The 12,172-nt window shown below is 34.1% G+C and overlaps 2 protein-coding genes and 1 long non-coding RNA gene across 4 annotated transcripts; 2 read left to right on the top strand and 1 right to left on the bottom strand.

Moving 5' to 3' along the window:
* The first annotated feature begins 2,360 nt into the window (after positions 1-2,360).
* On the top strand, positions 2,361-4,270 carry LOC145556714 (RING-H2 finger protein ATL66-like). 2 transcript variants are annotated; one of them, XM_081618368.1, is made up of 2 exons: positions 2,361-2,986; positions 3,949-4,270. In XM_081618368.1, the coding sequence occupies exons 1-2, from the start codon at positions 2,462-2,464 to the stop codon at positions 3,958-3,960; spliced, it is 537 nt and encodes a 178-aa protein (XP_081474494.1). In that variant the 5' UTR covers positions 2,361-2,461; the 3' UTR covers positions 3,961-4,270. The 2 variants fall into 2 exon arrangements, with proteins under 2 accessions (XP_081474494.1, XP_081474493.1); XM_081618367.1 differs by having other exon boundaries at positions 3,965-4,269.
* A 2,804-nt stretch (positions 4,271-7,074) lies between these two features.
* LOC145556713 (uncharacterized) lies at positions 7,075-7,652 on the top strand. Its single transcript, XR_014091918.1, has 2 exons — positions 7,075-7,240; positions 7,378-7,652. It is a non-coding gene; the product is annotated as an uncharacterized LOC145556713 (long non-coding RNA).
* A 1,377-nt stretch (positions 7,653-9,029) lies between these two features.
* LOC145555517 (uncharacterized) lies at positions 9,030-9,788 on the bottom strand. Its single transcript, XM_081617252.1, has one exon. It carries the CDS (start codon positions 9,786-9,788, stop codon positions 9,030-9,032), a length of 759 nt encoding a protein of 252 aa, XP_081473378.1.
* Between the last annotated feature and the right edge of the window lie 2,384 nt (positions 9,789-12,172).

The following is a 12,172-nucleotide window of genomic DNA, read 5'->3' as shown; positions in this document are numbered from 1 at the left end:
TCAATAAATATGAACAGGCCCTTAGATCCATTATCCTCATCAAGTTAATACAAGAATTATTCTATAATAGTAATTTTTTATATTATTATTATTATTGTTGTTGTTGTGAAAAAAAGCTAATTATAGTCATGGAAACTTACAAACAGCAAAGTGACAACAAAAGTAAATTAAAGCAAATTACAAAAATAAAAAGATCATCATTGAAGCGTCCAGGACACATATATATTGCTTATTGTCCTATCATTATTTGACTCATGGACCATTGCCTATAAATCCTCTCTTATAGTCTTATTCGACCATTCTATTCTCTTTATTGAAGTTATGGACTTTGAGTATTTATCTCTCTTTTTTTTTTTTTTTTTTTTTTTTTTTTTTTTTTTTTTATCATTCTTGTTAGTTTCATTCCATTCTCTTCTTGTTAATACAGTACTAATTTCAGTCTATTTTCACCAAAAAATAAAATAAAATAAAATAAGTTCAATATATACCCATTCTCGTAAATAGAATATAATAAAAAAGTGGAGTATTATTAGAAGTTGTTTATCACCAAATCAAATTAGCTTGCATGCTACTACCGGTATTACAAATTCACTCAATTTTTGTTCGATCATTTACTTAGGGCCTATTAACTTCAGCTTAATTTCAGTTCAGTTCAGCTCCAATCAGTTCAGTTCAATTTAGTTCCTAATTTTTTTCTCTCATAAAATATTCATTTCAGCTTAGCTCATTTCAGTTGAAGGGGACATTAATCTTATAAAATCCAAATTGTTTTTAATTACGTAAAGTTATCTTCTTTTAATTTTTTATGTTATAAGAAGTATAAATGAGAGAATATGGGAATTAATGACTTAGTTAAAGGAAATAGATTAATCTTAGTGGATCCAATTAAAAAAGAACGAATCCTCAAAAAAAAAAAAAAAAAAAAAAAAAAAGAGAGAGAGAGAGATTATTTACGGAGTAGTATTTATGGAGATATTTATGTGAGATATTTCTTCAAAGGCATTTGATGTGATAGAACTAATTTGCAAATTTGAGAAGTTTATTTGACACAAAGAGAATGGTCATGGTTACTAATTAATTATTATGTACAATGTAATTCAAATGGGCCTAGTATACGATATTTTAAACAAAATTGCCAAAGGGTCCCAATTAAGCTTTGTCTTTGGCCACCATTCGAGCCTAAGAAGTGAGACCATTGAAAGAGAGAATGCTGACTTGGGATGCCAAATTGCAAACAAGAGTACAAATCTACAAGATGCATGTTCTTGGTAAAGGTTTTTTTAGGGCTTTGATTCCAAATTGGACCAAACAAGTTTAAGAAGTGGTGAAATTGACCGATTCAATCTGCGGATATTTTCTTTATTTTTGTTGTATCATATTAGCTTTCAAAGTAATGCATAGTCAATCCAAAATTAGATTTATTTTGTTTGAATTTTAAATTCTATTATATTATTTTGTTTTGTTTTGAATTTATTTTTTGAACTTATTTAGTGAAAAAGCTTTGAGTTTATTTTCAATGTATAATCATAATATACTCGTATTTTGTGTAAGCTCATCTTTTCTGTCTAGATTCTATAATTAGGTAAATGCATAAAACGTGGAGAAGTATTGACGCATAGGGCTTATGTGCCAATGAAACAAATAAGATGGTATTTTTGTAAATAATGGGAACATGAGAAAAAGCGGTGGCACAAAATTTGATGGCAAAAAGTACCACTACATGGCTACATGCATAATGGTACCTTAAATGTACCACTGCACCATTTAAAAAAAAAAAAAAAAAAAAAAAAAAAAAAAAATCCCAAAATGCCCTCCTATGTGCTTGTGAAACACATAGGCCAAACACATAGGCCCTATGCGCCTAGATGCACTCCATAAAACGTTGCATACCTTTTATCAAATATGATCTAAATACCTCATCGTTATTAATCGATTAATGAAAAATACAATGCTTCTTTACAATCATTTAAACCTAAGTATCACCTAAGTGACCTAACTAACAACACACCCCCTTGCTTCCTCCTTTCCCTTCCTTATTACCAACTCATACCACTTTGTCTTTAAGCCTTAACCCATAAGCTAAAACAACAACCAAAACCAAATACCCCCCATTATAATTTCCTTTTTCCCAAATCAAACCAAATCAATCACTATTCACATAAATCACAATCACCTAAAAAAACACCCCATTCCCATAATTCCCATTTTATTTTTCTCACCTTTTCAAAAAAAAAAAAAAAAATATTTTATTTTTTCTTCCCCACCATTGACGTGGCCACAATCCCCATTTTACCCCCACCACATCTCCCCCTTCCCTTTTCTCACTACACTATAAACCCCCCTTCAACTAACACTCTTCTTAAGTCAAATTCGTCAATTCAAAATCCAAACACACAAAAAACTCTCACTCTCTTTCTCTCTCCTACTCCCTCTTTCTCTCTGCACCGCACGCGCCGCCGCCATGTCGAGTCGCCGCCTCCTCAACCACCTCTCCCAACTCACAACCGACGAAAACTCCCGCTTACTCCACTGGCATTACTCCGAATTCGACGACCACAATTTCCAAATCCACGGCCAAACCCTCTTTTACCTCTTCATCCTCTTCTCCATCATCCTCCTCGTCACCCTCTTATTACTTTACGCGCGGTGGTACTTTCGCTTTCGCCACGCCCACCACGCGCACTACCACAACTCACAAGCGCACGCATCACACACGTCGGCAGACCCGGCCGTATGCCACGGTCTAGATCCGATTGTCATCAAGGCCATGCCCATACTCCTCCACCAACGGTCATCCGTTGGAAGGGAAGATGAAATGGAATGTTGTATTTGTTTAGGTGTTTTCGAAGATGGTGATAAAGTCAAAGTGTTGCCTAAGTGTGATCATCGATTTCACTCAGATTGTGTAGATCGTTGGCTTTGTACTCAATCCAGTTGCCCACTTTGTCGACTCTCTCTCCGAGTCGACCCGCCTTCTGACCCGTCGGTAATATTAGCTGTATAATTTTTTTTTTTTTTTTTTTGATTTGTTTAATACCAGATCGAAATTTACCCACTTCTATTTTTTTTTGTGGGTTAGTTGGTTAATTAGAGAGGAAGATTTTGATGCAACAACCCAAAAATCACATAATCGTGATTCAGCGGATTTGTTGAATTTTTCTCTTTTTTTAATTATTATTATGATTATTAATATATATATTTTTTTCAATATTTTGTAAAATGGAAATAAGTGTGACAGTCGTACCATCAATTGAGTGTGTGACAGCGTCACTTAGACGACAGAACTGTATTAAATTATTTGGTTGTATATTATGGAGAACCAGAAAATTTTTCCAGTTCTTTTAAATTGTAAAAATCAACCCTTTGTAGTTTGTAATCTCAATTTTGGGATCTCAATATAAATATTGAATGTTTTATTTATTTAGTCCTGTTATTATTTTTTATTTTTTTTTGCATAATTATAATTGGGAACAAGAAAGTTCTGGATATTTTTCACTAAAAAAAAAAAAAAGTTATGGGGAATTTGGAATTATTAGATGGGAAAATGGTGTACAACTAATATTTTGTTGTTTAAATTCCCATCTAAGATAGATAGATAAGCTGAAATGCAGATCAAAGACCGTATCTTGACAATCCACTTGTTGTATATAAGTGGAAAGGGGTCACATTTATGAATTGATTCTTGAAAATTGACTTAATTTTACGACTCGAGACACTTAATTCCCAACTCAAAAGTTGTTGTATCATACTAACTTCGGACGGCTGGATAAGGTTTATGACATGACATTTCACATTTGGATAATTTGTATTGCTAGTTTCTTTGGTACGATACTTGAACCAATTTGTTCAATGTGAAATTGAAAATGAAGTGCAAGGTTTCTTATATTGAATTCTAGTTACATTCGGGTGCATTTTTGAAAGTATTTTTGAAAGTATATGCATTCTTAGGTGTTGACGTGAATAGATGTGTTCCCGGGTGTTGATGTGAATGCGGAAGGTTACAATTTTGTATCAGGGAGATTACGACAGAGATATTAGATGTGAATGCAGAAGGTTTCGATTTTGTAGGGTGATTACGACGGAGATATTAGTAAAAGATCCTACTGATATTAGCTTATGAAGAATTATTAGGTGATAGAATTGCAAATTGCATTATTGTGGAAAAGTGATACTGATAGATCAATTTTGCATACCAAATAAGGGAATTTTATGTTCAATGTACTAATTTATGTCAATTAGCGCTTATCCATGTAATCCATCACATTTGTAGATGTGGAGAGGTGTTAGATATGCTGTTTTTTCCAGTGATATTTTAGACTCCAGTAAAGTGTATATTGGCAAGTACATGTACTGCAAAACTACTAGATTGTCAAGATAGCACCTGATTTGAGCACCTTTTACCTTAGGGTGGCAATGGGCTAAGTTGGTAGGCCATAGAGGTTGAGCTTAGCAGCTCATGCCTCATGGCACAACTGCACGACATGGCTGCAGGGGGTAAAGATTGAGCCATTTAAATTGTGTCTCGACTCTTGACATGCCAGTTTTTTTGCAAACGTAGTTTATATTCCCTTGTTCTACCACTCATGTAAGTCATGTTGTGTTGAGCCTCTATATGTTTTAGTGACCATCTCGATTTTCAATTGAAAATGAGCACGGCAAGGAAGAGAAATGCTTGATGTCTCTCAGATAGTTAGCAACAAATGCGAACTAAATTCTCATTTTGTTATGAGTAAGAATGGGATAGATTGTCTCATAACGTAGGTGAAAGCCAATCATAAGTAGAAAAAAGTCATCTTTCTTTCACTTGTAGTCTTGTGCACCATCTATATCACACTAAAAGTCTTAAAGCCATTGTCTTTCACAATATACAAAAATAAACTACAAACCAATTATTATACTATCCTTTTTACAACTACAATTTTCACTCCACAATGTAAAAAGTTAAGGAAAAATTCATACCATTAATCCCAACTATTGGATGTCTTCTCATATTAATCCCAACTATGGGTTATTCTAGAATAATCCCAACTATGGGAGGTGTCTTCTAGAATTGATTTGTGACCTGTTTTAACTTATTAAACCGGTTGTTTGTATGAGGTGGCATATTGTGATTGGCTTATACTTTTTTTTTTTAAACAATCTGCAATAATATATCTTACAAAAAAAAAATCGACCCTGTCCTTTTTAAATTATTGAGTTCAGGAAGAAGACAGAAAGAGAAGAGCTTACATTGTTGATTGATGAACATGACAGCAATGAGAAAAATTCCAATACAACAACATACAACTACTGTACAATCTATCTATACTACTTATATAAACTATCATTGTCGTTTATGATTTTTCATTATATAAATTATTGTTGTTTGTCCATTGATTTTAAATGAAAAAACACAACAATCATTACTTTTTAATGAAGAGGAGAGAAATTAGGGGCAAGATGAAGTAAGGGAATGAAAATGCAATGGAAATATGAGGGATCAGAGGAGCTGAACTTGATCGGTGCGTGTTGAGTAAAAGTAGTAATACGGCAATACGCTGATGAGTGGTGTAGATATGGTGTGCGGTGTTTTGTGGCTAACAAAGAAAGCGATAAATGGTGGTTATTTGTTCAAACCACCCACCGAAAGGAAAGAATGGGAAGGTCGTGATCGCAGCCAAGGTCGACAGTGGTCAACAATGGCATTAAGAGGAGAGAGCAGCAAAGGAGACATTGAGCCATTAAGGGCAAGCAAAAAAATGGTGCACATACGTAGGTGGCTGGGTGGAGGAGGGGAGCAAAATAGGAGTGGTGGACCGGTGGTTATGGAGCTGGGCAAGGGGAGGAGAGAGAGTGATGTTTAAAATAAAAATATAAAAAAAACTTTACCTGCTTAACCGGTTACAAGTCATACCGGATCATTTTTGGAAGACACTCTTCATAGTTGGGATTATTTTATAATAATCTATAGTTGGGATTAATTTGGGAAGACTATCAATAGTTGGGATTAATCATGTGAATTTTTCCAAAAGTTAAAACTATAAACAAATTATTATGCCATTCATTTTCATAGCTACAATTTTCACTCCATAATGTTACGATTGCAGAATTATTTCATACATAAGATTGCAAGTAGAATTTACTTACTCATTAGGTCAAATTATCGAAGAGTTGGTACATTAACATCCAATTCATGAGGTCAAATATCACTCACATTTGCATAAGTTACACGAAGTATGTATAACAGACATGCTTGTACTGTTGAGAATGTTCTTGCATACACACTCGCACTTATTATAATCTAACATGTTACAAATAATTTTATTATTATATTATTTTTTTAACATAGTTCAAATGAACAAGAGTCATAAATTAAGCACAAAATATATTATTAAGGGCCTGTTTCGATTGACTGAACTGAACTGAGCTGAACTTAACTTATTAATTAGTGATTTCTAACTACGGATTAGTGATCTTTGATTATTTATTACTATACATGTGTGTATATACAAATGTACATATTATTAATATTATTATTATTATTATTATTATTATTATTATTATTATTATTATTAATTTTGATTATTATTATTATTATTATTATTATTATTTATTGATTATTATTATCATTGTTATTATTATTATTATTACTATTATTTATTGATGATTATTATTATTATTTATTGATTATTATTATAGTATTATTATTTCAATTATTATTATTATTATTATTATTATTATTATTATTATTATTGTTATTATTATTATTATTGTTGTTGTTGTTGTCGTTGTAACAAGAGCTTAAAAGAATGAAGTTTGGCTTTATATCATTAGCAATATCATTAGACGTAAATTAAGAACTGAACTGAACTGAACTGATCTGAATTTCAACGGAAGAGAACAAACCCTAAGTCTTGATTATTAGGTGCACCTATATTGGAGTCTTGGATGCACCAGAACGTCCACAACTCCACAAATGGATACATGACATACCCATTTCCTTATTAAATAAAAGAACGATTCAGAATAGTAAACTTGTAATTCAGCCCAAAACTTACAAATAAGGCCCAAACCCAACCATTCTCAAGCAAAAGCCCATAAAAGCAGAATCTTCGATAGGGTTTCACTATATATTATCCCAAAACCCTCATCCTTTCCTTTCCTAACTGTGACTCCCCTTTTTCTCTCATCGGCTGCTACATCCGTCGATTAGGGTTTTGAGGTTGCCGACTTTCTTTATCCTTTCATCATGAGGGCCAAGGTAGTTTGAATTTCTTCATTAATTCATCGATTTACTTAAGTTTCTTCCCTAAATTCATTGATTTGTTTGTTTCAATCGAAATAATGTTTTTCCGCCACTGTTAATGTTCGACTTGTTGATTTGATTGATTTTTGCAGTGGAAGAAGAAGCGTATGAGGAGATTGAAGAGGAAGCGCCGAAAGATGAGACAGAGATCTAAGTAGAAGAGGATCTACAGCTTTCATGGTTACTCCTTTAGTTTTTAATTTTGTTTCGTTTTGTTAAATCTTAGTTCGTCGATCGATTAGCTGTTTCTATGGCAATCGAAGTGATTTAGGTACTAAGTTTTTTCGTGTCATGTAATTGATACATTTTGATAAACATGAATTTTGGAGTAATGTAACTCAGAGTTTTTTCTACCTTTTTTCCTGAATCTCTTTAGTCTTCTTATCTTTCTGCTTCACTGAATTCAATATATATTGTTTGCATTTCATTAATATTATTGCTGGATCTATGTTGTTGAGGATAAATGCAGAAGTAATTGAAGATTAAGAACGAATTTTAATTTTGGATGCTTTTGTATGAAGATAAATTCATAGCTGTCGAAATTGCTGGAATGATTAGTAAAGTAATTTTCCCAAATACAATGAAGAAATTGTGTTACTTGTTTGGAACATTTTGATGCCTTGATCTTAAATTGTCTACTACTGTAATTATCATGGTTTGTTTGATGATGGGTGAAATGATTTGTGGCAACAATTAGATGACCAATGTTATTCGAATGGAAATTTTGTAGCCTATGGTTTACTAATAATACTATTATGAATTGGGAAGGTTATCCTGTGCTCGTCTTTTAAACATTGCTTTCCTTTGCGTGTAATTTATAGCCATGTAAGTAAGAGTGATGATGAATTTGGAGGTTGTTTGGTGCTGGGGACTTGTAAACATTGCTCCCTTGCGTATGATTTGTACCTGTATTTTTTTTAGGTAGTGGTATACTGGTATGGGAAGCTCTTTTGATGCTACCGTTATTTTATTTTCTATTGTAGACTTGTAGTCCAGTGATTATGATTCGATGAATACATAATTCATGTCATTCTTATTATTTTTTTTGGTGATCAAGTTGGAATTACTTGTACAAGTCACATTGTCATGACTGGTGTGAAAATCTCTCACTTTTGCTCGATAGACTTTGCTGATTTTGATATTGGTGTAGGTTTATCTTTTTCTCCTTGAAGAGTCGTTAATGTATACTCTTGTGTGAATTTACTATCAACCCATCATCATAAAACTATATTATTATCAAGTGGCAACAATTCAAAACTTCATATCTTATATGTTTTCAGCTGCCTATCCCTCTAATTTCACTGAGTTCAAAAACTGTCAAAGATATGCACGATTGTTCCTTAACCCAAGCAGACCTTTTCATAAGAGAGAGTTGGTACACAAACGTTGTTTGCATTTTAGTTAGTAGCGTTGTGCATGAAGTATAAATAGCGTATCTAATGAGTACCTGTTGGCGCTAATTTTATCAAGGGGGTAATTGATGCAACCAAAACTTTTTAAAAAAACTGTAAATTACGGATAAGCTTGATTACTCAGAATGCCATGTTTAACCTTTCGCAAAAACAGATCATTAGGCAAAGTTAGGACTTAGGAATATTACTCTATTAATTACACAAATGTACATCGAATTTATTCCCTACTGGTACTTTTCATTTCTTTACCAATATGGAGGATAAACAACCAACTCTTATTTATAATTACTTCACTTATCCCTGAAACAGAAGATTCTTTACGTTCTCTTCTATTATTTACTATGACGGGCTGAATCCGATTTAGGCCCATTCTCATCACCACTTTTGGGCTGAAGAACAAGACGATCAATATAACTCTTAACCTCCGCTGCAATCATATTCTGCATCACATTAATCAAACACGTGTCATCTCTCCCCACCGTACATCTCATCAATTTCTTAATCTCACCCTCATCATCACCCTTCCTCATCTGATCCTCCCCTTCTCTCTCTCCTCCACGTGGCACATCCATAACCTTCCCAGGTGGCAAAAGCGTCAAAACCGTCTCAACCCCACCATCCTCTTCCTGCTCCGACACCACACCAGAACTCACCTCCTTCTTAACCACCCCCGATTCAGACTCACTCGAAACCGCCACCTCAACTCGCTGCCGTTTCGACTCGGTCGACTCGGCCCCCACTTGTGGGTCCCGTTTCCTCCTAAGTGTACTATTCCAATGATTCTTAATCGCATTATCCGTACGCCCAGGAAGAAGCTTAGCGATTGTGGCCCATCTATTACCGTGGGCCTTATGGGCCTGGACTATAATCTCATCCTCTGTTGGGCTGAAAGCCCGGTGTTGAACATCTGGGCTTAGCTGATTACACCACCTTAGCCTGCATGATTTACCGGACCTCCCTGGAATTCCTTCGCTTATCAAAGTCCAATTCCTCGGCCCATGTTGATCCACTAGCCTTTTCAACGTTGCATCCTCTTGTGGGGTCCATGATCCCTTCACCCGATCCTTTACGACGTCGTTCTGTGTTCCCATTGCTTGAAGATTTTTCTGAAACTCTCAAATTTTATGGAGGTTTTTGTTAATTTAATTTTTTTTTTAATGAAGAAGAAAAAATGGATGAGAAAGAGGTTTATATTGAGGAGAGAGAAGGAGGAAGTTATAACTGCCTTGCTGCTGGTGTGGGAGGTTACAATTTTTTTGGTGTAACTGATTTTAATTTTTTGCATTAACGGCAAATTTTATGGGTTAGTTAAGCTATTTTATCTTTTTAATTTTATTTACTAATTTACGTTATTCAACGACTGTTTTCACCAAACTCCGAAACTATGGCAGTTGGGAAGTATTTCTCTCTCTTTCTTTCTTCTTTTTAAGAATGTCGCAAACGTTTACGACATTTTAGTCAACTTTGTAAGATCGTGACTTTTATGTGATTTGAGATGATTAAGCGTTGAGGCTGAATATGGAGTAAAAGACACGTTGTTTATGAGGCGTATTGTGAAGTTGCATTGGACATTGGTGTTGTGTGATGACTATTTAAGGGTAGATTATAGCTGTCCTTTTAATTTAAGTCTAAAAAGGTTGGTATAACAAAATTGTAGATTAGAATCAGTTAAGAGGAAAATTGTTGATTTGTAAGTCTACATTTTATTTCTGATGTGATTAATACTCTTAAACTTACAACGTTTGATAGATTAGTGGTTACGTTGTTATATTCTGTTACAAGTTCCAATCCTACGTATCTAACAGAAGTGTTGGACCAAATCAAATGTTTGAAGTCAAATATACGAATCATACATATCATAAATCCATAAATGCTACGTATATTTTGTGATCTTGTTTGTAAGGTTGATGCAGATTTACTGTGGAGATATTATTTCTTCTAGATGATTTACTTAAATTATTTTTATTATAAAATCTTGGCATAAAATTTTACATTTTGTTGAGTAAATTTCTGCCTTTCTGTTCATATATACAATTTGTGACACTTACTTATTATGTGTACTGTAGTTAGAGTTGTCCATTCGGATAAACAGGCAGATTTGGGTCGGATAAGAGTGAGTCAGGTCAACTCGGATTTATTCCATAACCTATGCAGGTCCGGTTTGGGTTAGGTCATGCTTGAGTTGGGTCAAGTCGGGTCACGTCGGGTCATACTTCTTATCGAATTGGGTCGGGTAAATAACAGGTTGGGTTACATTCGGGTCGGGTGAACAATAAGTCAGGTTTAATTCGAGTTTTCACGGGTTAAAAACGGGTTAGGGTAATTCTCGAGTTCGATTCAAATCAATAATTTGCGGGTTAGAATCAGGTCGGGTCAATCTCGGGTTTGAGTCGGGTTCGGTTCAAGTTAATAATTTGCGGATTATAATCAGGTCGGGTCATTCTCGGGTTCAAGTCAGGTTCGGATCAAGTCAATAATTTGCTGGTTATAATCAGGTTGGGTCATTCTCGGATATAAGTCATGTTATGTTTTAGTTAATAATTTGCAGGTTACAATCAGGTCGGGTTATCCACGTTTTTTGAGAAATTTTGTAGGTTTCAGGGCCCGGTGTCGAAAAGACTTGATATTTTAGGAGATACATCTCGGGGTCATATAATTTTGTTTGGAACCATATGTAATCATTATATATTGTCATAAATGTTCGTGGCCTAGGCTTGATTTAATGAAATCGGTGAAAGTTATAAATCGGTAAATTGACCGTTTAAAGGCAAATTGGATGGTTCCACCTATCCAATTGAACTCTTAGAGGGTATTAGGGATCATGGTAAATATTTCGGCAATTTTTATTTTTGGGCGAAAAAAGTCAAAAAATTCCAAAATTTTTATTTCGGCAATTTTCATTTATGACAGCATATTAGGGATCCACGCTTTTTGAGCAATTTTGGAGGTTTCGAGGCCCGATGTGAAAAACCTTAAAATTTTAGGGGATAAATCTCGGGGTCATATAATTAATGTTGTTTGAAACCATATATGATCATTATATGCTGTCATAAATGATCGTGGTAGGCTTGATTTAATGAAAACGGTGCAATTTGTAAGCCGGTAAATTGGTCGTTTAAAGGCAAATTGGATGGTTACACCCACCCACTTGGACTCCCGGAGGATATTAGGGACCATGGTAAACATTTTGGCAATTTTTTTTTCAGGCGAAAAAAGGTCTAAAAATTTCAAAATTGAAGGCTATTATCCACCTATTTGAGAAATTTTGGAGTCTTCAGAGTCCGGTGTCTAAAAGTCTTGAAATTATAGTGAATAAATCTCGGGGTCATATAATGTCGTTTGGAACCATATGTAATCATTATTTGTTGTCATAAATGTTCATGGTAAGGTTTTTTTTTTTTTTTTTTTTTGAAGGGGATGTTCATGGTAAGGTTGAGTTAATGAAATCGTTGCAAGTTGTAAACCGAAAAATTGG

This window comes from Chenopodium album, chromosome 8 (assembly GCF_948465745.1).
Source record: "Chenopodium album chromosome 8, dcCheAlbu1.1, whole genome shotgun sequence".
Taxonomy (NCBI): domain Eukaryota; kingdom Viridiplantae; phylum Streptophyta; class Magnoliopsida; order Caryophyllales; family Amaranthaceae; genus Chenopodium; species Chenopodium album.
Note: the sequence above shows the minus strand (reverse complement) of the source record. Positions and strands in the feature narration are given on the sequence as shown.

Excerpts from the sequence above, each read along its gene's own strand:
- LOC145556714 (XM_081618367.1), top strand. The coding sequence starts at position 2,462 with ATGTCGAGTCGCCGCCTCCTCAACCACCTCTCCCAACTCACAACCGAC. Across the intron at positions 2,987-3,964 it reads ACCCGCCTTCTGACCCGTCG|ATGTGTTCCCGGGTGTTGAT; the intron begins GTAATATTAGCT and ends TGACGTGAATAG.
- LOC145555517 (XM_081617252.1), bottom strand. The coding sequence starts at position 9,788 with ATGGGAACACAGAACGACGTCGTAAAGGATCGGGTGAAGGGATCATGG.